Source organism: Ranitomeya imitator, chromosome 2 (genome assembly GCF_032444005.1).
Source record: "Ranitomeya imitator isolate aRanImi1 chromosome 2, aRanImi1.pri, whole genome shotgun sequence".
Classification (NCBI taxonomy): Eukaryota; Metazoa; Chordata; class Amphibia; order Anura; family Dendrobatidae; genus Ranitomeya; species Ranitomeya imitator.
In genome coordinates, this window is record NC_091283.1 from 737927635 (window position 1) to 737954471 (window position 26837).

A 26837-nucleotide genomic window follows, 5' to 3' on the forward strand; every position below is an offset into this window, starting at 1 on the left:
GTTTACCCCCACATATGGGGTATTGGCGTATTCAGGAGAAATTGGGTAACAAAATTTATGGTTACATTTCTGTTTTTACACTTGTGAAAATAAAAAAAATGGTTCTGAATTAAGAGGTTTGCAAAAAAAAGTTAAATGTTCATTTTTTCCTTCCACATTGTTTTAGTTCCTGTGAAGCATGTAAAGAGTTAATAAACTTCTTGAATGTGGTTTTGAGAACCTTGAGGGGTGTAGTTTTTAGAATGGTGTCACACTTCATTATTTTCTATCATATAGATCCCTCAAAATGACTTCAAATGTGATGTGGTCCCTAAAAAAAAATGGTGTTGTAAAAATGAGAAATTGCTGGTCAACTTTTAACCCTTATAACTCCCTAACAAAAAAAAATTTTGTTTACAAAATTGTGCTGATGTAAAGTAGACATGTGGGAAATGTTATTTATTAACTATTTTTTGTGACATATCTCTCTGATTTAAGGGCATAAAAATACAAAGTTTGAAAATTGCAAATTTTAAAAATTTTCGCCATATTTCCGTTTTTTTCATAAATAATCGCAAGTAATATCGAAGAAATGTTACCACTAACATGAAGTACAATATGTCATGAAAAAACAATCTCAGAATCAGCGGGATCCGTTGAAGCGTTCCAGAGTTATAACCTCATAAAGTGACAGTGGTCAGAATTGCAAAAATTGGCTCGGTCGTTAAGTACCAAATTGGCTCTGTCACTAAGGGGTTAAGAAAGGGAGGCCACGCACTTACCTGCACTGAAAGAAGAAATATGAAATGTAGCCGAAAAAAAAAGAACTGGAGTATAAGTTGATATGCATGCAAAATAGGAGCATAAAACTGTGTTAGGTTTTGCCTGTTTAATACCCAGTGTGATCATGCTCCTATTTTGCATGCATACTAACTGATACACCAGTTAATTTTTTATAGCTAAGTATTTAGCACACAGTGATGTATCTTTGAAGGGTATAATGACATTTGAAGACTATCAAGGCAATCTGGAGTAAAAAATGTTGCCCAGTGTCAGAAGGCTTGGTCTGAATCTCCAGTCATGGGTCAACCAACAGAATAAAGACCCAAAACATAGCTAAACACATTCAAGAATGGCTAAGAGCAAAGCATTTGACTATTCTGAAATGGCATCTGTGTGCCCTCATCTAAATCCTATTGAACATCTGTGGAAGGAGCTGAGACATGCAGTCTGGAGAAGGCACCCTTCACACCTGAGACAGCTGGAGCAGTTTCCTCACAAGAAGTGGGCCACAATATCTGTGGGAAGGTGCAGATGTCTCATTGAGATTTACAGAAATCAATATTTTGTTGCACAACCTTTTGAGGCAATCATGGCAAAAAAATAAGTTAAGGATACCATTATTTGTATTCAGGACGTTTTCATTATTTTTTTTTCCTGTTAAGCCACAGTTAAAAAGCAATGTCTGATCTTCATCAGTTGATGTTCAGTAAATTTAAATTGAAAATTACTTTTGTCTGTTTAAAGTTGCTTCAGTGACCTTTGTGGGTTTTTCTTACTTTAACAAAAGGATACCACCAATTTTATCCCTGTGTGTGGCTCTTTGCAATTAACTGACATTTCTTTTTTATTAATTTAGTATTTATTTAATTGCTTATTGTCTAGTTATATTTTGCAGTCATAAGCTTGATAGATAATTTTGACATATTTTAGACTAAAGTAAAAAATGAGATATTTTTTATTAACCTTTGAAATTGTCTTTCACTGGGATTTGGCACAGACGTCAGGAAAGAATGTGTATACTGCATTGCTAAGCCCAATTTTCTGGTCAATTTCATATTGATTTTTAATTTATATCTTCACTTACAGGAGAAATCACTACAACAACTCTACTGGATCGGGAAACTAAGTCAGAATACATCTTAATTATACGAGCAGTTGATGGAGGTGTGGGACCTAATCAAAAAATTGGCATTGCTACAGTAAGTTGATTTTCATCTTTCCCTGCTAGTCATAAGGCCAGACTGTGACTTAGGATTCTTATGTTTATGCAATGTTTATCCTAAATTGCACACATTAGAGGACACCACTATTTAAAGACAACATATTTTTGTATTTTGTTTATTTTATTTTCACATTTGCATCCCATAATTTTATAGAACCCACCACAGTTTTCTCTTATATCTTATTTATTGGGTTAGAAACCAAAAAAGATCATTTCTAAATTTAAACATCTAAAATTAAAGTTGTTGTTTTTTTTACCTCTTTTGCAGATGTGCTACCATGTCATTTTTAATTTTAGATTTTTTTTTTATAATTGTTCAATTTTATAGTTGATACACACTAGGTCTGTTCCTAAGTAATCTGGTCAACAGAGCGGAAAACAAAAAAGCATCCTCTCTATTTGTGAGAGCACTTTGGGACCACATTCTTACGATAGATGAGAGGTATGCATCTGTTAGATATTTCTGGCATATTTTATCAATTACAGGACAGCTTTTTTAAAAGAATGAGCAGCATTTTTATACATCATGAAGGGATGGTCTTTAACATGAACCTTCATATTTAGATGTGACTAAAGGTTTTGAGACTGGCACAACATTTTTTCACAAAGTTTGCAGCTTTAATTTTTATAGTGACAATTTGCATTAACTCTAGATCAGACGAATTTCACAAATTGCAAAACCATTCCGAGCCCTAATACTAATAATAATCTTTATTTTTATATAGCGCTAACATATTCTGTTTAAAACAGCTGACATGTGCTTGGAAAGATGTGGGCTCAGAGACGGAACCCACGTCAAAGGAAGAAAGGAAGGGACATGACATGCACGGTACTAGTATGGCGCATGTCGTGAAGGGGATAAAGGACAACTGCTTCTTAAGCTAAATGTTCGGCCCTGATAAAATAATAAAGCCTCTGTGTTAAGGATCTGATGCGGTGTAATGACAAATGATGCCACGCACTAAATCTCTGATGGCGTCACTATCTCCATCTTCAGACAAACTGAACATGAAGAGTAAGTGTTAGGTTTTGAGTTCCCGCTGCTGCACACGGGGAGTCTCGAACCATCTCCGCTGCGGTCTCCCATTCTCCAGCCACCGTGGAGCCTGCTAAGCAGAGACATCGGTACCAGCGTCTGGTTCACTCTGATACTGTGCGGCTGATTACTGCTGTCCTTCCAGGTTCAGCCATTGCAACCAGTACTGATCAGCGGCGAGCAGGCGTCCCTGGGACTAAGTCATGCTTTTCTTCTTCTGAGCATGCCCAAGGGACGACCTCTCATTTTTTTCAAAACTCGCCGGATTGCGCCTGATGGCAAAAACCTGATGTGTGAAAGCAGCCAGATATATGGATAGATACATCTATGTATCTATAGATATAGCTATCTATAAATATATCTATAGATAGATATATCCATAGATATAGGATAGGCCGATGTTTCTAAGGCTACTTCCACACTTGCATTTTTAGCAATCCGCCGCAATCCGTCGTTTTGGGAAAAAAACGGATCCTGCAAATGTGCTCGCAGGATGCGTTTTTACCCATAGACTTGTATTAGCGATGGATCGCGATGGATGGCCACACGCCGCATCCCTAGTGCAACGGATCTGTCATGTTTTGGCGACCGTCGGCACGAAAAAATGTTCAAGTGAACGTTTTTTGTTCCGTCGCGTCCGCCATTTTCTACAGCTCATGCACGGCCGAAACACTGCCCCCTCCTCCCCGGACTTCAGAATGGGCAGCGGATGCGTTGAAAAACTGCATCCACTGCCCACGTCGTGCACAAATTTCACAACGTGCATCTGTACGTCGGCCCGACGCATAGCGACGGACCCATACCGATGCAAGTGTGAAAGAGGCCTTAATAAGCATTTATTTATTTTTTTAAATGGCGTGGGCTCCCGCGCAATTTTCTGCGCCAGAGGGGGAAAGCCGATGGCCGGGGACCAATATTTGTAGCCTGCTATGAATAGCAGCCCGCAGCTGTCTGCGTAGCCTTTACTGGCTATTAAAATAGGGGGACCCCCCAAAAAAATGACATGGGGTCCCCTATATTTTATAGCCAGAAAGGCTACGCAGACAGCTGTGGGCTGATATTCATAGCCTAGAGAGGGGTCATGGATATTGGCCCCCGGCTACAAATACCAGTCCGCAGCCGCCCCAGAAATGGTGCATCTGTAAGATGCGCCAATTCTGGCACTTAGCCCCTCTGTTCCCACTCCCGTGTAGCGGTGGGATATGGGGTAATAAGGGGTTAATGTCACCTAGCTATTGTAAGGTGACATTAAGCCGGATTAATAATGGAGAGGCATCAATAAGACGCCTATCCATTATTAATCCAATACTAGTAAATGGTTAATAAAACACACACACATTAGGAAAAAAGTATTTTAATATTCTTCATTTAAGCATACTTACCATACTTCAGCGCCTGCAAAAAATGTAAAATAATAAACCGTATACTACCTGTCCGCTGTAGTCCAATTAATATGAATGTCCCACGATGATCTCCCCTATAGAACAGTGACATCGGGTGATGTCACTGCTCTATAGGACCTTCAGTGACACACTGACAGGAGACAATGGATCCAGCAGTGCATCACTGAGAGGTTACTAGAGTTCAGAGTCTCACTTTATGGCAATTACTGCATGGGATAATTTCTCACACAGCAATGCCAAAAGTGAGACTAGGGACAATTTTTTTACAGCGGCGGAGGAATACAGTGTGGAAGAATACCTTACCTCCCATCATTGTGTTCCTGGAGCCCCTAGAGAGCGGTCGCATCAGCTGATGCTACCGTTCTTTACGGGAGATAGTCGTGGGACACTCGTGGATTTCTGCAAATCAGGGAGTATATTGGTTGTTTGTTATTTTCATATTTTTTACAGATGACACTGGCTTTGGGGATCAAAATGACAAGTGATGGTGAGTATGTAATCTATGTTATATGTACTGTATGTCTATATGTATGTATTGTATGTAATGTATGAATGTATTGTATGTAGTATGTATGTAGTATGTATGTAGTATGTATGTAGTATGTATGTAGTATGTTTGTAGTATGTATGTATGTATGATGTATGTAGCATGTATGTATGTAGTATGTATGTAATATGTATGCAGTATGTATGTAGTATGTATGCATGTTTTATGTATGTTGTATGGATGTATGTATGTTGTGTGGATGTATGTAGTATGTTGTATGTATGTAGTATGTATGCATGTTGTATGCATGTTGTTTGTATGTTGTATGCATGTATGTAGTATGTATGTTGTATGTATGTACAGTGGGGCAAAAAAGTATTTAGTCAGTCAGCAATAGTGCAAGTTCCACCACTTAAAAAGATGAGAGGCGCCTGTAATTTACATCATAGGTAGACCTCAACTATGGGAGACAAACTGAGAAAAAAAAATCCAGAAAATCACATTGTCTGTTTTTTTAACATTTTTTTTTGCATATTATGGTGGAAAATAAGTATTTGGTCAGAAACAAACAATCAAGATTTCTGTCTTTCACAGACCTGTAACTTCTTCTTTAAGAGTCTCCTCTTTCCTCCACTCATTACCTGTAGTAATGGCACCTGTTTAAACTTGTTATCAGTATAAAAAGACACCTGTGCACACCCTCAAACAGTCTGACTCCAAACTCCACTATGGTGAAGACCAAAGAGCTGTCAAAGGACACCAGAAACAAAATTGTAGCCCTGCACCAGGCTGGGAAGACTGAATCTGCAATAGCCAACCAGCTTGGAGTGAAGAAATCAACAGTGGGAGCAATAATTAGAAAATGGAAGACATACAAGACCACTGATAATCTCCCTCGATCTGGGGCTCCATGCAAAATCCCACCCTGTGGGGTCAGAATGATCACAAGAACGGTGAGCAAAAATCCCAGAACCACGCGGGGGGACCTAGTGAATGAACTGCAGAGAGCTGGGACCAATGTAACAAGGCCTACCATAAGTAACACACTACGCCACCATGGACTCAGATCCTGCAGTGCCAGACGTGTCCCACTGCTTAAGCCAGTACATGTCCGGGCCCGTCTGAAGTTTGCTAGAGAGCATTTGGATGATCCAGAGGAGTTTTGGGAGATTGTCCTATGGTCTGATGAAACCAAACTGGAACTGTTTGGTAGAAACACAACTTGACGTGTTTGGAGGAAAAAGAATACTGAGTTGCATCCATCAAACACCATACCTACTGTAAAGCATGGTGGTGGAAACATCATGCTTTGGGGCTGTTTCTCTGCAAAGGGGCCAGGACGACTGATCCGGGTACATGAAAGAATGAATGGGGCCATGTATCGTGAGATGTTGAGTGCAAACCTCCTTCCATCAGCAAGGGCATTGAAAATGAAACGTGGCTGGGTCTTTCAACATGACAATGATCCAAAGCACACCGCCAGGGCAACGAAGGAGTGGCTTTGTAAGAAGCATTTCAAGGTCCTGGAGTGGCCTAGCCAGTCTCCAGATCTCAACCCTATAGAAAACCTTTGGAGGGAGTTGAAAGTCCGTGTTGCCAAGCGAAAAGCCAAAAACATCACTGCTCTAGAGGAGATCTGCATGGAGGAATGGGCCAACATACCAACAACAGTGTGTGGCAACCTTGTGAAGACTTACAGAAAACGTTTGACCTCTGTCATTGCTAACAAAGGATATATTACAAAGTATTGAGATGAAATTTTGTTTCTGACCAAATACTTATTTTCCACCATAATATGCAAATAAAATGTTAAAAAAACAGACAATGTGATTTTCTGGATTTTTTTTTCTCAGTTTGTCTCCCATATTTGAGGTCTACCTATGATGTAAATTACAGACGCCTCTCATCTTTTTAAGTGGTGGAACTTGCACTATTGCTGACTGACTAAATACTTTTTTGCCCCACTGTATGTTGTATTTATGGATGTTGTATTTATGTATGTATGTAGTATATAGTATGTTGTACGTATGTAGTATGTATGTTGTATGTATCTATGCATGTTGTATGTATGTATGTAGTATATAGTATGCTGCATGTATGTTGTATGTAAGTTGTATGTATGTAGCATGTATGTAGTATGTTGTATGTATGTAGTATGTATGTAGTATGTATGTTGTATGTATGTAGTATGTATGTAGTATGCATGTTGTATGTAGTATGTATGTTTTTTTATGAGACTACTACTGTCCCATCATTGGCTAATGTGTCAATCACTGCCATTGTAGCAGGCATAGCCCGATGGGACTTGTAGTCCCATCGGACGATGCCTGCACAACCGCAAGCCGCACAGACCCCCGGCAGGCCGCACAGACCCCCAAGAGGCCGTACAGTCCCTCGGCAGGCCGCACAGACCCCCGGCAGGCCGCACAGACCCCCAAGAGGCCCGTACAGACCCCCGGCAGGCCGCACAGATTCCGGGCAGGTCCGCAAACACCCCCACGATCTCCGCCTACGCACCGCCCAAACTCTCCCCCCCTCCAGAACAGGATGTACAAGGAAAGAAATGGCTTATTTTCATTCCGATATTTGTGTGCCATTGACTTGCATTGGTTTCCGGTATCGGTATCGGCGATATCAGATATTTTTTGGATATCGGCCGATCCAACCCGATCCCGATAGTTCCGAATATCGGAAGGTATCACTCAACACTACTCAGCTATGTTTTCCTAATCTTGTTCTTTCTAAAACGTAACTAAATAGAAATAACTAAACTCTTCTCACTTACTTTCTCTATCTGAGCTAATATAATGAATAACACCACAATTTCTTTTCACACCTTTTCTGAAGAAGTCTTTATGCAAACGTGGGTCAGGGGGTCTGGTGACAACTATTATGCACTTACTTTCCTTTTATGCCTAACATTTTCTCCTAAGCGCTTTCTTATCCATTTTGTGTCTTGAGCCTGTTACGTTTCATTAGCATTTGGATGTTTGGCTTATCTATTGGTATCTTTATCTATAGTTTTATGCAGAACTTTCAGGCATGTGTATTTGAGATGGTTTTCTCTGGGTTAAATATCCTTTCATTAAAGGTACCGTCACACTAGATGATATAGCTAGCGATCCGTGACGTTGCAGCGTCCTGGCTAGCGATATCGTCCAGTGTGACAGGCAGCAGCGATCAGGATCCTGCTGTGATATCGCTGGTCGGGGCAGAAAGTCCAGAACTATGTTTCGTCGCTGGATCTCCCGTTGACATCGCTGAATCGGTGTGTGTGACACCGATTCAGCGATGTCTTCACTGGTAACCAGGGTAAACATCGGGTTACTAAGCGCAGGGCCGCGCTTAGTAACCCGATGTTTACACTGGTTACCATCGTTAAAGTAAAAAAAACAACCACTACATACTTACCTTCCGCTGTCTGTCCTCGGCGCTGTGCTTTCCTGCACTCACTGTGAGCACAGCAGAAGGAAAGCAGAGCGGTGACGTCACCGCTCTGCTTTCCGGCCGCTGTGCTCACAGCCAGAGCAGAGAAGCAGATCGCCGAGGACAGACAGCGGAAGGTAAGTATGTAGTGGTTGTTTTTTTTACTTTAACGATGGTAACCAGGGTAAACACCGGGTTACTAAGCGCGGCCCTGCGCTTAGTAACCCGATGTTTACCCTGGTTACCGGCATCGTTGGTCGCTGGAGAGCGGTCTGTGTGACAGCTCTCCAGGGACCAAACAGCGACGCTGCAGCGATCCGGATCATTGTCGGTATCGCTGTAGCGTCGCTGTGTGTGACGGTACCTTTACTTGAATCTATCTTGTTCAGATGTACTGAACTAGGGACTAGTAAACCTGCTGCCATGTAACCTTCATATTCATGTCTTTCTGCCTATGCATAGTGTATACAGAACACTACCAATCAGTGGCATGGGCAGGGTTGACAGAGCTAAGTATTCAGAGAACTGCTAAATCTACAGGAAATAAAACACTGATTTTATTGAAATTACTACAAGCAGCCCAGTAAGTGACACATAGCTGGAATCATGGTCTCTGCTCCTACATCATGCTGATCTCAGATAGCGTAGAAAAAGAAACCTAGTGGGAGATTCTCTTTAATATATTAATTAAACATGCTGCATATTTGCTCCACCTATCAATATGATGCCTCATACTCAAGAAAATTACCATGAAAATTCACATGATTTCTTTCAACTCTATCAAACCTCAAATCAATTGGATTGGAAACATCTGCTACTCGGCATCTTGATTTCCACTCTGAGGTGCTTATTAGCATCTTAAGAGTTCAATATTTGATTCTTCTCATCATTAAATGTGTATGTCCTATGCACAGATAGATGTAAAGTTTTCCTTCTCCTCTCAGTTAATTTCTGCTAATATATAATGTGCTACAATTTGTTAGATAAATTCCTCCATATTTGTTTTTATAATAGTTTGCATAGTATTTAGGCCACTTTTCTCTGCACAGTCCTACCCCTGTGTTATCCACTGCACAGCCGCTGGCCTCTGCTCTCAAGCTCCGACATTATTACTGCAAAAGAAAGTCTCCTGTAAGGCAGGTTTCTGCATTTAACGCCATGTTATTAACCACGGCATAAAGCACTGATCTTGTTGTATCGATACTATGCTGTCATTGCAGCACTTTGCCCGAATGTAAATATATTATGTGTGAATGGATTGATTTCTGCTTTAATACTGAGTAATAAATATTAATAGAGCTGTGTTAACACAAACAAGCTCATGCGAATAACAGGTGCACGGTACAGGGCACATCAGTCTGATATTCAATTAACAGCTTTCTAGCGGGAAGTGTAAAGACATTTTAATTACCACGTGTAATTAATTTGTGCAAGGAATGACTGCACTTACACATCGCATTTTATTACATTACCTTACTTAAACATTGGTGATAAGTTAACCTAGAAATAAAAAATGAATATGATGAAGAAATATTTGACAGAAGGAGATTTAGAATGTTAATGAAAACTACTGCAAATGTAACCATTTTACACAGTTGTGTTATAGTTATTACACCCAATGATCAAGCCTTAAATGGCCTTCGTGTTAAGATTTTCTCACATATCTAATTTGTATTTATATAACAAACCAACCGCTATTCCAATTAGATTGAAATTTTAATTCAAACATAGAGGTAGGCTTCTTATGTATGATTAGCATTGCGTTTGGGTTCAAGTCACAAGTAAAGACCCCCACATACATAAAAGACTAATGTCGGCTAAACCCGCCAATATCGATGAGCTTAGCCGACAGTCCAATGTGTATAGGCGCATTGGCTGACTGATGAGATAGATATTGATTACAACAAAAAAAAGCTTTAGCTTAGTGTTCACATGGGATAGGGACCCATCAGACTTATGGGACCACCTTGACGTTGATTGATGGACAGAAATTATTTGGCCATATTTTATGCAAAGTGTCATTCATTTTTTCCTAATATTCAAAATCCATATTGCTATTCATATTTCATATATTTCACATTACCATGCTTTAGCACGATGGAATGCAACCTTTTTTTGGATCGAGATATCGATTAGGCATATCCAATTTTAAACTGCCAATTTCACTGTCCTCACAGTTATGTCAGCCAGCAGCTTTCTTATGGAGAAAACAGAAGTGCTGAGCCAAAAGAGTGATCCTGTGTATGGGAGAGTTGGCTACATTGCTGTTGGCCAAACAATCAGCTGAAACCAATAGCCATCAAATCTGTATAGCCAGCTAAAAACTAGGTCTATCCAATGCTTTCCTTTTGATTCTTCTGAAGTATTAGCACATTGGCTCCTGAGTATCGGATCATTTTTTTTTTACATTCAAAAGTACCTTTACTATCTGTCAGTTGAAATTGAGCCAGCAATTGTAGATCCCTTCCCCCATGCATACACAATCAGTTCAGCCAAACATGTCACTTCTGAATGAGGAGAGAGCAACTGCTTGTCTCCCTTGAGAAGAAAAGATAGGATGTGTTGAAATTCAGATGATGTTGGATGTAAGTCAGGATGTCCACAAACATGTAAGATTGTCATCTGGTTCCACCAACTTTCATTGGTTGGACTTAAGGTACCGTCACACTTAGCGACGCTGCAGCGATACCGACAACGATCCGGATCGCTGCAGCGTCGCTGTTTGGTCGCTGGAGAGCTGTCACACAGACCGCTCTCCAGCGACCAACGATGCCGGTAACCAGGGTAAACATCGGGTAACTAAGCGCAGGGCCGCGCTTAGTAACCCGATATTTACCCTGGTTACCATCCTAAAAGTAAAAAAAACAAACAGAACATACTTACCTACAGCCGTCTGTCCTCCAGCGCTGTGCTCTGCACTCCTCCTGTACTGTCTGTGTGAGCACAGCGGCCGGAAAGCAGAGCGGTGACGTCACCGCTCTGCTTTCCGGCTGACCGACGCTCACAGCCAGTACAGGAGGAGTGCAGAGCACAGCGCTGGAGGACAGACGGCTGTAGGTAAGTATGTAGTGTTTGTTTTTTTTACTTTTAGGATGGTAACCAGGGTAAACATCGGGTTACTAAGCGCGGCCCTGCGCTTAGTTACCCAATGTTTACCCTGGTTACCAGTGAAGACATCGCTGGATCGGTGTCACACACGCCGATTCAGCGATGTCTGCGGGGAGTCCAGCGACCAAATAAAGTTCTGGACTTTCTTCCCCGACCTGCGACAGCACAGCAGGGGCCTGATCGTTGCTGCCTGTCACACTGGACGATATCGCTAGCGAGGACGCTGCAACGTCACGGATCGCCAGCGATATCGTCTAGTGTGACGGTACCTTAAGTTTTCTTTTATTTGAAAGCACCTGTAGACATGCAATGGTACAGACAAATTTTATGGAACAACGCAGAATTCATGGTCCATGATTGAGGCTAAACTTGGTCCTGCATATAATGACTGTTAATGGAAATTTCCAACTTTTGAAAGCTTTATAAAATTTGAATGTATACATTAGTACAGAATAAGGATTGGTACTGTGCATATTATATTAACATTCTCTTGTTTGTAATAGCCCCATGTATGTCTTGCAAATGAGTTACAGGCAGCTGTAGAACAATTTGTGTTATAGGGCTATTCATCTTCAAGATTTTTTTTGTTTCCGTTGATCAAAGCAAAATGCTGTTGTAGAATGTCAGTGGTGACAAAACTGTGTTGTGTGTTTGACCAGTTTCCCAATTTATTTTTATACAATAATATGAAAAAGCTTGACTTTTTATATCACTGTACACATGTAAAGGTTGGTACTATACAACATTGCTTTTATTGCTAACCCCTTTCAAACGTTGGGTGTAATAGTACTGCCACATCTGTAATAGTACTGTCCACATCCACCCTTTGATGTGGGCTCTAGCACTAAGCCCACATCTTTCCTGACACATGTCAGCTGTTTTGAACAGCTGACATGTGCCTCTAACAGCCGCAGGTGGAATCGCGATCCACCTGCAACTGTTAAATAGTTACATGCCGCTGTCAATCCCTGACAACGGCATTTAACTCGTACATTCCGGAAGCACACCAGAAATTGCAATAACGGAGGATCAAAAGATTGTATCTACACCAAATTGGTATCAATAAAAATGTAAGCTTGGCATGCAAAAAATAAGCCCTCACCCAGCCCAAGATCACAAAAAATGGAAACACTACAGGTCTTGGAATATGGAGCCATTTTTTTTTTACCAAAGTTTGGATTTTTTTCTCCACCTAAATAAAAACAAACCAAGACATGTTTGATATCTATGAACTGGGCAATCATAATGGCAGATCAGTTTTGCATTTATTGAACATGGTAAAAAAACCAACTGTGGAATTGCACTTTTTTGCAATTTCACTGCACTTGGAATTTTTTTTCCCGTTTTCCAGTATACTATTGTTAGGTGTCGAGTTCCCACCACTGCACAGGGGGAATCTCGAACAACCTCCGCTGCGGTCTCCCATTCTTCTCCAGCCGCAGTGGAGTCTGCTCAGTGGAGACGTCGGTCCCAGCGTCTGGCTCAGGCAGATACTCTGCGCTTGGTTGCTGCTGCTCTTCTAGGCTCAGCTATTGTAGCCAGTACTGGTCAGTGGCGAGCAGACGCCTCTGGGACTAAGTCCTGCTTTTTCCCTTCTGAGCATGCCCAAAGGAAAACTTCTCATTGGAGGCCGGTGGTCACATGCTCAGGTTCTGTATCAACTCTCATTGGTCCTCTATGAAGCTCCTTGTCTGCTGCAGCTATAAAAGGTTTGCATGGCCGCACGGCCATGCGCTAGTATCAGCTTATGTTATGAGCTTTGCTATTTGGTGATCATGTCTGCTTGTGGTCAGGTTTGGCTGAAATAAGCCCCTAGAATACCGGCACCTCCGGTGAGGAGTTTTGTGTGTTTGAATTCAGGACATGCGTATAGCCACTAGAATTCTGGCTCCACCGGAGGGGAGTTGTTTGTGTGGTAAGCTGACTGCATGACCACTAATTGCTTTCTGCTCTGTTTGGTAGCTGTGATCCTCTGTGAGGTTAACAGGGCATGGCATTTTCCTATCTAGGTGACTCTGTAAAGTAACAGAGTTTACTTATACCACCATATAGTGCCGCCAATTGCTAGCAGCAGGTTCCTCTCCTGCACAGTGGACCCCGGGCTGCGAACGCGCATCTAATAACATATATATATATATTTGGTGCGTTCCGCCAGCCCTAACAACGATATGTTGAAACCAATGGTGTCATTCGAAAGTACAACCCGTCTCACAAAAGCAATCCCTCACATGGTCATTTTGACCAAAAAATAAAAAAGTTATGGCTTTGGGAAGAAGGGGAACAAAAAATGAAAATGCAAAAACAAAGATCCCTCTGGCCGTTAAAGGATTAATTTGCATTTATTTACAACTGTTTTCTATTTATCAATTTGTTATATAATGCACTATATATCTTATGCTTTTGTAATCATATATTGTAGGTAAATATCACTTTGTTGGACATAAATGACAATGCTCCTCAATGGAAAGATGAACCTTACCTTATAAATCTGGTAGAAATGACACCACCGGATTCAGATGTTACTACGGTAGGTTTTAATTTTCATTTTCATTATTTGAAATACATACTTTCTAGATTTTTCCTATTAAAACATAAATTCCATTGCTTGTTTCCTTTTTTTACATTATAAGATTTTATTTTTTATTGTAATTTATTAATTTGTTTTCATTTATCCTAGACCAAAAGTTCATCTCTCTATTGTGTCTATTTAAAGCCAAATTTAGGTTGTATGGCATCCATTCAGTTTGAAGACGAATTGTCAATTGTCAATCAGTCAGTCAGTCAGTTTTGAAATAAGTAGATGAGAAAACCTCTAATGACTTGAGGCTATGTATAAAGTTTTGGAGTGCTGAATTTTAATTTGCTTGGGATGCTATTTTTCTCTAGGCATTGCAGTGTAAAGATGTTGCAATCCTCGACGTGTGTGGCATGCTATGTCATAATGTGCCCACACAATTTGTATAGAGCGGTAACTAATTTTCTTTGAATAGGAGAAGCTGTGTTGCACAGATTGCATACGAATGATCAGCACATCAAACCAATACAGTATTTGTAACTCACTGAATCAATCATTTTAGTATTGCTGCATTTCTAGTAGGATACATTAATTTGGCTTGCCTTATGTTGCTTTTTGTTTTTTTTTGTGAGTGTTATAAAACAATCAAAATTACATTATTGTGTAATAATTCCAAATATTCTCTTGTTTTCAATTAACCAATTAACTAAGAGCACATTCTAAGCATAATCTAACATCTGGACTTACACTTCAAGAAGCAAAACAGTATAGTCGTGGTCAAAAATGTTGAGACTGGCACAAATTTTGGTTTTCACAGAGTTTGCTGTTTCAGTGATGTCAGAAATTTTATTCACATGTTTTTATGTTTACTGAAATAATTATCAGCATTTTATAGACTTTTAAAGATCATTGACAAATCATCAGGTTTATGCAGTCTCAATATTAACAGTGTTGCCCTTTATTTTTCAAAACTACTACACTTCACCATTACAGAAACAGGAACACATGGGCTACTTGCACAGTGAACAAGTCTGTATGATCATGTTCACACACCACCAAGAAACCTGAAGACACAAAAGAGAATAGTAAAACCAAAAACACTCAGTTTGAAAAAATGTTGCAGTAATCCGCAAGTGCTAGTAAAAGATGTAAAAAACAGGGTATTTGGTTGATACGTTTTTTGCAAAAAATGTATACTAAGCTGCTCTACCAATCTTCACGGTATACCCTTATCAGAGCAGTCCTAACTAATGTATGCAATCCCTATCTGATGTATTTAAAAACCTGATCATCTGTATATAACCTGTGTGAACAGGGTTCAGAGAGGAAAAATCCATGTGTGCATACAGGGTAGAACAGCTTTTGTGCAGATAGCCCAAGAGGAGTGGTGGAACTCCCCAGTCTTGTAGACACAAGAGAACAATTATGGAAACAGGAACACATGGGCTACTTGCACAGTGAACAAGTCTGTATGATCATGTTCACACACCACCAAGAAACCTGAAGACACAAAAGAGAATAGTAAAACCAAAAACACTCAGTTTGAAAAAATGTTGCAGTAATCCGCAAGTGCTAGTAAAAGATGTAAAAAACAGGGTATTTGGTTGATACGTTTTTTGCAAAAAATGTATACTAAGCTGCTCTACCAATCTTCACGGTATACCCTTATCAGAGCAGTCCTAACTAATGTATGCAATCCCTATCTGATGTATTTAAAAACCTGATCATCTGTATATAACCTGTGTGAACAGGGTTCAGAGAGGAAAAATCCATGTGTGCATACAGGGTAGAACAGCTTTTGTGCAGATAGCCCAAGAGGAGTGGTGGAACTCCCCAGTCTTGTAGACACAAGAGAACAATTATGGAAACAGGAACACATGGGATACTTGCACAGTGAACAAGTGAACTTCACCATTACAGCTGGATATCAGCTTCTGGGCCAAATCCTGACTGCTGACAACCCATTATTCTATTATCAGTGCTTGGAGGTTATCAAAATGTATTGTTTGTCCACCTGTATTTTGAGGATTGACCATTGATTCTTACTGAGATTGAGGTCTAGGGATTTTCCTGACATGGACCCAAATTTTTGATGTTTTCCTAGCCAAGCCACTTAGGCTACTTTCACACTAGCGTCGTACGATGCACGTCGCAATGCGTCGTTTTGCAGAAAAAACGCATCCTGCAAAGTTGTCTGCAGGATGCGTTTTTTCTCCATAGGCTTGTATTAGCAACGCATTGCGACGCATTACCACACGTCGCAACCGTCTTGCGACGGTTGCGTCATGTTGTGGCGGACCGTTGGCACCAAAAAACGTTGCATGTAACGTTTTTTGGTGCGTTGTGTCTGCCATTTCTGACCGCGCATGCGCGGCCAGAACTCCACCCCCTCCTCCCCGAAGCTCACAATGGGGCAGCGGATGCGTTGTAAAACTGCATCCGCTGCCCCCGTTGTGCTGCGCTTTCACAGCATGCGTCGGTACGTCGCCACGACGCATTGCGTTGTGCGTCATACGACGCTAGTGTGAAAGTAGCCTTAGTTATTACTTTTGCCTTGTGACATGGTGCTCCAATATCAAATTGCTCCTGGATTATATAAAGGTTATCTTTTATTGGGGGAACCAGACCTTGGTTATATTCCTTACCTCATTATTGTTTTGTTGTTAGTTTATTTTCTCCTAGGTAATTGAATAAGTTGCTCTTGTTAAAATTTGTAGATACTATTCTTTATTCTTTGCAGTGTTCTTAGGCAAAATTATGAGTGAGACCACTCCCTTGGATGAAAAGGAACCCCACACATGAATGGCCTCATTATGCTTTATTGTTAGCATGACACAGGAATTATGGAGGTGCTCAACTTTTCTTTTACAATTTTTTTTTCCAGATGTCTCAAACATTTTGAAGGAGGTTTCAGTCTGTTTGAGTCCTCTAGAGTCCAAACCCCATACTACCTGAAGAATATCAGTCTGTCATGGATGTTTTTCTTGAAAAGAAGTAAAGTCATTTCTGCCTTTCTTGACAGCAGGCCAGCCTCCAAAGCCTTTGCCTCACTGTGCTTACAGATTCACTTACACCTGCCTGCTGCTATTTCTGAGCATGCTCTGCACTCTGTTGAACCGATCCCATAGCTAAATCTTTTTTAGGAGACAGTCCTGATGCTTAGTGTACTTTATGTGATGCTCTGAAGCCTTCTTCACGGCAATTGAATATCTCTCTTTGAAATCCTTAATGGTCCTATAAATAGTTGATCTAGGGGCAATCTTCTAAGTATCTTGCTTGTAAGATCATTTTGATGCAAAACAACGATGACTGCACATATTTTCTTGGCGATAAATGGTTGACAAAAGAAAGCTATGATTTCATGCCCCAGCCCACATTTAAGCAACCAATCTGCTTTTCTAATTCAATTGGTATGACAGATTGACAGATTTTTTTCCTGGGCTAAGGAGAAAATCAATGAAATTATGTAGCAGGTCATATTGTAGCATGGTTGAAATTCTGTGGACATGGAGTTTTATGATTAAGTTAATTTTCATGGCATTAAATGTAGTTTTTTGCAATATATCTGATCACAATGATCACCAACATTTTTGTCAGTCTCCAAACTTTTGGCCATGACTGTATAATTCAGAAAATTTTCACTTTTACTGTAAGTAATGCTTCTCAAGAAGTTATCTTCAAAAGCATTGCTCTACCACCTTTGACAGAATATTGGAAAATAAAAGAGTCAATGATCAGATAAATAAATAAATCAGCTTATTTTGAGGATAAAAAAGCGAGTGGCATGTAAGACAATGAGTGTGATCACTTACAGTCTTTCTTTGCATTTCTAGTTTTAATGTAACATCACTCAAGTGCTGCAAATTTAAAAAATGCTGTAGCGGTGCTTTAACCAACTAGACATAATTTTTCTGTGGGTGTGTCAGTGTCTTGATGGCCAGAGTCAGAGGAGGAAAAGCAAACAACCACAGAGATATATTTAGCATGCGTACAATGTCACTCTCCATAAGGAGAAATGATACCCCTTAGACCCCAGTCGAGAGCCTCTCACCTAGCCAAATTAGTTATCATGCTTCGCACTGACGAGGGCCAACAGCCCGAAACACCGTGTCTGCGAATTGAGATGCTGATTTGGCTTTTATCCTAAGTCATATTGTACGACTCTTTAAAGGGTTGATTGTGACTTGTAGGATCGCTACTTCCAACAGGTGGCGCTATAGAGTTTAAGTCCTCTTTTTCTCAGAAGAGGCAATTTGCATACAATTGGAGGGAAATTTGGATCTTTATTTTCCTACTGCAAAATTTTGGAAGAGAGTGGCACGAAAGAAAAACTGATCCAGAATCAGTGGAACAACACGAATTGGAGGAGGTTCTCAAATTACAAAATCCAGTGTAAGGTTCTCAATTGTCATTTTCTGTAAATAACAAATTATTTTTCTTCTGCTTTTCACTTCCAATGATATGGGTAAAGAATGCATTTATTAATTTTCTTTTTTTTAACGATGCAGTTTTAATGAATTGTGTGTAACATGGATAACATGTATTTAACAATAATTTGGGTTAATTGCTTTTTAAACAACATTTATCATAGTAATGTGTATGAACAAGTACCCTACCCTGATGAATTAATTGTGAATTAAGGTAATATGTGTTAGTAGGGCTGTCATGAGTCAACATATGTGTTGGAAGCAATAATTAGAGTTGAGCGACCTTGACCTTTTTAGAGTCGAGCCGGGTTTTGCGAAACCCGACTATGTCCAAAGTCGGGTCGAGTGAAATCGGCCGATTATGACGTAAAGTCGGGATCGACCGAAACACGAAACCCAATGCAAGTCAATGGGGCAGCATAGTCGGCAGTGAGTGGGGGCCAGGAAAACACCTAGAGTGCCCATTTTAATGTCAAAACCATCCATTCTTCTTAATGAAGCTTGTCAAGCGTAATTTACCTTATAATAATTGGAAGGCATTTGAAATTGGGGGTCATTTGGCTAAAGTTGTGGGGGGTAGGGCTGGTTCAAGTAATTAGTGGGCCCAGGAAATCTGGACCACGTCACGGCAGTGGAGCAGGGAGAGGTAAGTATTTCAACTTTGCAAGTGCTGTGAACCTGAGCAAGCAGGGGGGGCCCACTCGTTGGCATTGGCACTGGCACAGGGCCCCTCAAAGTACAGCGGTGTGTTTGCACGGCGGGGGCGCCTCCCACCGGCAGCAACACTTTTGCGTACTATGAGAGGCCCTGTGCCAGTGACGTCGCCAACTAGTATTCCTCCCCCCACCTGATGAAGGAACCTGCACTTTCATCTGCACCTTAATCTTTGTCCCCGTGTAAGGTGGTATGGTATGCGGGAAGAGCAACCTGACTTTCAGCAGGGTCACAATGTTGTTGTGTAGCGTGCACGGGGAATGTTGCGTTATGGGTCAATGTACCAGCAGACTCATCTATCACTGGCTGGGCAAGATGAAGTGGAAACACAGATATAGGCCCAAAGAAGAAAGTGGGCTAAATGCAGTTCAAAATTGGTAACACAGGAATAACCAGGGGGCATTGCAGTGGAGGACAACTGGAATGAGAGGCTGACACAGAGAGTAGGGCCAAATCAGTAAGTAGTCGAAATGCAGTTCAAAATTGGCAACCGTAGTAAACAGGCGGCACAGCTTTGTTCAGTGGAGGAGAACAGCAAGGAGTGGCAGACACCGATAGTAGGCCCCAAACCAACTAGTACGCCAAATGCAGTTGTTCCATTTAACCACAATTTAATGAGAGCCTGAAGATAGAAGCTCAGGAAAGGCAACCTGGGGAACACCTTGGAGTGTAACACACCATCTCTCTCCACCCCATACCCATTTTGTATGGCCTAATGCAGTGTACTTTTCTACAACTACTAAACGAGAGTCGGAAGACCGAAGCAATGGCAAGGAAACCTGGGGAACACCTTAGAGTGTAACACACCCTCTCTCTACACCCCATACCCAATTTGAAGGTCTAATGCAGTGTAGTTTCCAAGAACTACTAAACGAGAGCCGGAAGATCGAAGCTCAGGAAAGGCAACCTGGGGAACACCTTGGAGTGTAACACACCCTCTCGCTACACCCCATACCCAATTTGAAGGCCTAATGCAGCGTAGTTTCCAACAACTACTAAACGAGAGCCGGAAGATCGAAGCTCAGGAAAGGCAACCTGGGGAACACCTTGGAGTGTAACAAACCCTCTCTCTACACCCCATACCCAATTTGTAGGCCTAATGCAGCGTAGTTTCCGACAACTACTAAACGAGAGCATGAAGATCGAAGCTCAGGAAAGGCAACCTGGGGAACACCTTGGAGTGTAACACACCCTCTCTCTACACCCCATACCCAATTTGTAGGCCTAATGCAGCGTAGTTTCCGACAACTACTAAACGAGAGCCGGAATATCGAAGCTCAGGAAAGGCAACCTGGGGAACACCTTGGAGTGTAACACACCCTCTCTCTACACCCCATACCCAATTTGAAGGCCTAATGCAGTGTAGTTTCCAAGAACTACTAAACGAGAGCCGGAAGATCGAAGCTCAGGAAAGGCAACCTGGGGAACACCTTGGAGTGGAACACACCATCTCTCTACACCCCATACCCAATTTGAAGGCCTAATGCAGCGTAGTTTCCAACAACTACTAAACGAGAGCCGGTAGATCGAAGCTCAGGAAAGGCAACCTGGGGAACACCTTGGAGTGTAACACAACGTCTCTCTACACCACGGAAGGGATGATTCTTAGGAAGGAAGGCTGTTGGAAATAAGCATTGCGCGTCCGAGGGTGATTAGATTCTTATTAGGTATATACTCACCCTCGGACGCGCCCTGCTTCTTTATTTGGAATGAATGTTTATTTGCAATGTGGTGTTGACTTTCTCTATTATTTTGGTAATTAATGATTTTATTATTTTCATTATTTTGCATCTTCTCGGCAATAATATAAAGAAGACGCGACAGGACAACACTCGGTGGATGCCATATGTGTGTTTTCAATTTAAAAAAACTTTCAGTTAACTACTTGCAGGAGAAAGTAATTGTAGCTGGTGGCCATTTTTAGTACTGTACCAGATTTTAGTTGTGTGTTTGTTTTTAATGTTAAAATGTCTGCATTTGATATCTCACCAGTATTTTCTTTTTTATAAGCAAAATACTTATTTTTATATTTTCTGATGTTGGTTCCAGGGGTACACGGCCAGCAGTGCCCTGGTCAGTGTAGTAGTAGTTGAAAGAATGGACCGCAGACAGGCATCGAAGGCCTAAAATAAAAACACATGGCTGTAGGCAATTTTAAATTGGTTCCAGGGGTACACGGACAGCAGTGGTGTGGTCAGTGGAGGCCTAGTGGAAGGAGTGACCGCAGACAGGCATCGAAGGCCTAAAATAATAACACATGGCTGTAGGCAATTTTAAATTGGTTCCAGGGGTACACGGGCAGCAGTGACCTGGTCAGTGTAGTAGTAGTTGAAAGAATGGACCGCAGACAGGCATCGAAGGCCTAAAATAAAAAAATTGGGCTGGCTGTAGGCAATTTTAAATTGGTTCCAGGGGTACACGGGCAGCAGTGGTGTGGTCAGTGGAGGCCTAGTGGAAGGAGTGACCGCAGACAGGCATCGAAGGCCTAAAATAATAACACATGGCTGTAGGCAATTTTAAATTGGTTCCAGGGGTACACGGGCAGCAGTGACCTGGTCAGTGTAGTAGTAGTTGAAAGAATGGACCGCAGACAGGCATCGAAGGCCTAAAATAAAAAAATTGGGCTGGCTGTAGGCAATTTTAAATTGGTTCCAGGGGTACACGGACAGCAGTGGTGTGGTCAGTGGAGGCCTAGTGGAAGGAGTGACCGCAGACAGGCATCGAAGGCCTAAAATAATAACACATGGCTGTAGGCAATTTTAAATTGGTTCCAGGGGTACACGGACAGCAGTGGTGTGGTCAGTGGAGGCCTAGTGGAAGGAGTGACCGCAGACAGGCATCGAAGGCCTAAAATAATAACACATGGCTGTAGGCAATTTTAAATTGGTTCCAGGGGTAGACGGGCAGCAGTGACCTGGTCAGTGTAGTAGTAGTTGAAAGAATGGACCGCAGACAGGCATCGAAGGCCTAAAATAAAAAAATTGGGCTGGCTGTAGGCAATTTTAAATTGGTTCCAGGGGTACACGGGCAGCAGTGACCTGGTCAGTGTAGTAGTAGTTGAAAGAATGGACCGCAGACAGGCATCGAAGGCCTAAAATAAAAAAATTGGGCTGGCTGTAGGCAATTTTAAATTGGTTCCAGGGGTACACGGGCAGCAGTGGTGTGGTCAGTGGAGGCCTAGTGGAAGGAGTGACCGCAGACAGGCATCGAAGGCCTAAAATAATAACACATGGCTGTAGGCAATTTTAAATTGGTTCCAGGGGTACACGGGCAGCAGTGACCTGGTCAGTGTAGTAGTAGTTGAAAGAATGGACCGCAGACAGGCATCGAAGGCCTAAAATAAAAAAATTGGGCTGGCTGTAGGCAATTTTAAATTGGTTCCAGGGGTACACGGGCAGCAGTGGTGTGGTCAGTGGAGGCCTAGTGGAAGGAGTGACCGCAGACAGGCATCGAAGGCCTAAAATAATAACACATGGCTGTAGGCAATTTTAAATTGGTTCCAGGGGTACACGGGCAGCAGTGACCTGGTCAGTGTAGTAGTAGTTGAAAGAATGGACCGCAGACAGGCATCGAAGGCCTAAAATAAAAAAATTGGGCTGGCTGTAGGCAATTTTAAATTGGTTCCAGGGGTACACGGACAGCAGTGGTGTGGTCAGTGGAGGCCTAGTGGAAGGAGTGACCGCAGACAGGCATCGAAGGCCTAAAATAATAACACATGGCTGTAGGCAATTTTAAATTGGTTCCAGGGGTACACGGACAGCAGTGGTGTGGTCAGTGGAGGCCTAGTGGAAGGAGTGACCGCAGACAGGCATCGAAGGCCTAAAATAATAACACATGGCTGTAGGCAATTTTAAATTGGTTCCAGGGGTAGACGGGCAGCAGTGACCTGGTCAGTGTAGTAGTAGTTGAAAGAATGGACCGCAGACAGGCATCGAAGGCCTAAAATAAAAAAATTGGGCTGGCTGTAGGCAATTTTAAATTGGTTCCAGGGGTACACGGGCAGCAGTGACCTGGTCAGTGTAGTAGTAGTTGAAAGAATGGACCGCAGACAGGCATCGAAGGCCTAAAATAAAAAAATTGGGCTGGCTGTAGGCAATTTTAGATTGGTTCCAGGGGTACACGGGCAGCAGTGGTGTGGTCAGTGGAGGCCTAGTGGAAGGAGTGACCGCAGACAGGCATCGAAGGCCTAAAATAATAACACATGGCTGTAGGCAATTTTAAATTGGTTCCAGGGGTACACGGGCAGCAGTGACCTGGTCAGTGTAGTAGTAGTTGAAAGAATGGACCGCAGACAGGCATCGAAGGCCTAAAATAAAAAAATTGGGCTGGCTGTAGGCAATTTTAAATTGGTTCCAGGGGTACACGGACAGCAGTGGTGTGGTCAGTGGAGGCCTAGTGGAAGGAGTGACCGCAGACAGGCATCGAAGGCCTAAAATAATAACACATGGCTGTAGGCAATTTTAAATTGGTTCCAGGGGTACACGGACAGCAGTGGTGTGGTCAGTGGAGGCCTAGTGGAAGGAGTGACCGCAGACAGGCTTCCAAGGCCTAACATAACAAACTTGGGCTGGCTGTAGGCACTTTTAAATTGGTTCCAGGGGTACACGGGCAGCAGTGGTCTGGTCAGTGGAAGTCTAGTGGAAGGAGTGACCGCAGACAGGCTTCCAAGGCCTAACATAACAAACTTGGGCTGGCTGTAGGCACTTTTAAATTGGTTCCAGGGGTACACGGGCAGCAGTGACCTGGTCAGTGTAGTAGTAGTTGAAAGAATGGACCGCAGACAGGCTTCGAAGGCCTAACATAACAAACTTGGGCTGGCTGTAGGCACTTTTAAATTGGTTCCAGGGGTACACGGGCAGCAGTGGTCTGGTCAGTGGAAGTCTAGTGGAAGGAGTGACCGCAGACAGGCTTCCAAGGCCTAACATAACAAACTTGGGCTGGCTGTAGGCACTTTTAAATTGGTTCCAGGGGTACACGGGCAGCAGTGGTCTGGTCAGTGGAAGTCTAGTGGAAGGAGTGACCGCAGACAGGCTTCCAAGGCCTAACATAACAAACTTGGGCTGGCTGTAGGCACTTTTAAATTGGTTCCAGGGGTACACGGGCAGCAGTGGTCTGGTCAGTGGAAGTCTAGTGGAAGGAGTGACCGCAGACAGGCTTCGAAGGCCTAACATAACAAAATTGGGCTGGCTGTAGGCACTTTAAATTGGTTCCAGGGGTACATGGGCAGCAGTGTATGGTCAGTGGAAGTCTAGTGGAAGGAGTGACGGCAGACAGTCTTCGAAGGCCTAACATAACAAAATTGGGCTGACTGTAGGCACTTTTAAATTGGTTCCAGGGTAACACGGCCAGCAGTGGCCTGGTCAGTGTAGTAGTTGTAGAAAGAAGGGACCGCAGACAGGCTTCGAAGGCCTAACATAACAAAAATGTCAAAACAATGGTATTGTCAGTGCCAGGCATTGAAGGATGTCAGCGCCTAGACTACACATTGGTGAAGCTGTGAGAGATAATTTTGCTAGTGGTAGAGCACTGTTTGAGCTGGGGGGGGGAACTGTCTTGTGGCCGGCGTTACAGGCACAGGGCCCCTCATATTACAACGGTGTGTCTGACGTTGGGTGCGCACCACCACCGCCAGAGACACTTTATTGTACTATGAGGGACCCAGTGGCAGTGCCGTCGACCAAAAGCGGCCACACCCACCTCTTCAGACAAACAGCACTCTCAAGGGTCCAAGCGCAAAGTGGCGATAGCACGGCCCCGTGTGGGGAGTTTGGCCATTTCGTGAGGTGGAAACATGTCGTATGCTGGACAATCAGGTGAAGAAAATTACGAGATTGGAAAAGTCATTCAGAATAGTCCACAGGCAAGACCTTTTCATAGGAAAGCTAGGTGTCAGCCGGGCAGGGTGGGGCAAAAGATTTTGAAATCCAGTTGTGGTTCATTTTAATGAAGGTTAGATCATCTACATTTTGGGTAGCCAGACGAGTCCTTTTTTCTGTTAGTATTGAACCTGCAGCACTGAATACTCTTTCTGATAGGACACTAGCTGCCGGGCAAGCAAGCTCCTGCAATGCATATTCTGCCAATTCTGGCCAGGTGTCTAATTTGGATGCCCAGTAATCAAATGGGAATGACGGTTGAGGGAGAACGTCGATAAGGGATGAAAAATAGTTTGTAACCATACTGGACAAATGTTGTCTCCTGTCACTTTGAATTGATGCTGCAGTACCTGTCCTGTCTGCGGTCATAGAAAAATCACTCCACAACCTGGTCAGAAAACCCCTCTGGCCAACGCCACTTCTGATTTCTGCCCCTCTAACACCTCTGGTCTGCTGGCCCCTGGAGCTCGTGTGAGAACGATCACGGGCGCTGTGTGCAGGGAATGCCAGAAGCAAACGGTCAACAAGAGTTGATTGTTTTGTTGCTAATATTAGTTCCAAGTTCTCATGTGGCATAATATTTTGCAATTTGCCTTTATAGCGAGGATCAAGGAGGCAGGCCAACCAGTAATCGTCATCGTTCATCATTTTTGTAATGCGTGTGTCCCTTTTGAGGATACGCAAGGCATAATCCGCCATGTGGGCCAAAGTTCCCGTTGTCAAATCTGCGGTTGTGCTTGGTTGAGGGGCAGTTGCAGGCAAATCTACGTCACTTGTGTCCCTCAAAAAACCAGAACCCGGCCTTGCCACGCCACCAATTTCCCGTGCCCCCGGGAAAGCTTCCTCATTAAAAATATACTCATCCCCATCATCCTCCTCATCCTCCACCTCCTCTTCGCCCGGTACCTCGTCATGTACACTGCCCTGACCAGACAATCGCTGACTGTCATCAAGGCTTTCCTCTTCCTCTGGTGCAGACGCCTGATCCTTTATGTGCGTCAAACTTTGCATCAGCAGACGCATTAGGGGGATGCTCATGCTTATTATGGCGTTGTCTGCACTAACCAGCCGTGTGCATTCCTCAAAACACTGAAGGACTTGACACATGTCTTGAATCTTCGACCACTGCACACCTGACAACTCCATGTCTGCCATCCTACTGCCTGCCCGTGTATGTGTATCCTCCCACAAAAACATAACAGCCCGCCTCTGTTCGCACAGTCTCTGAAGCATGTGCAGTGTTGAGTTCCACCTTGTTGCAACGTCTATGATTAGGCGATGCTGGGGAAGGTTCAAAGAACGCTGATAGGTCTGCATACGGCTGGAGTGTACAGGCGAACGGCGGATATGTGCGCAAAGTCCACGCACTTTGAGGAGCAGGTCGGATAACCCCGGATAACTTTTCAGGAAGCACTGCACCACCAGGTTTAAGGTGTGAGCCAGGCAAGGAATGTGTTTCAGTTGGGAAAGGGAGATGGCAGCCATGAAATTCCTTCCGTTATCACTCACTACCTTGCCTGCCTCAAGATCTACAGTGCCCAGCCACGACTGCGTTTCTTGCTGCAAGAACTCGGACAGAACTTCCGCGGTGTGTCTATTGTCGCCCAAACACTTCATAGCCAATACAGCCTGCTGACGTATGCCAGTAGCTGCCCCATAATGGGAGACCTGGTGTGCAACAGTGGCAGGTGCGGATGGAGTGTTTGTGCGACTGCGGTCTGTGGACGAGCTCTTGCTTCTGCAGGAGGACGAGGAGGAGGAGGAGGAGGAGGAGGGGGTGCGAACGGCTACAGACAACTGTTTACTAGACCGTGGGCTAGGCAGAACTGTCCCAAACTTGCTGTCCCCTGTGGACCCTGAA

The 26837-nt window shown here is 42.9% G+C and overlaps 1 protein-coding gene across 1 annotated transcript in view; it reads left to right on the plus strand.

Moving 5' to 3' along the window:
- CDH23 (cadherin related 23) overlaps nt 1-26837 on the plus strand; it is a 1839731-nt gene that overhangs the window by 1223885 nt on the left and 589009 nt on the right. The window contains exons 20-21 of the mRNA XM_069753216.1: nt 1849-1961; nt 13864-13971. Coding sequence (XP_069609317.1) covers nt 1849-1961; nt 13864-13971 — 221 coding nt within the window. The remainder of the gene's footprint in view (nt 1-1848; nt 1962-13863; nt 13972-26837) is intronic.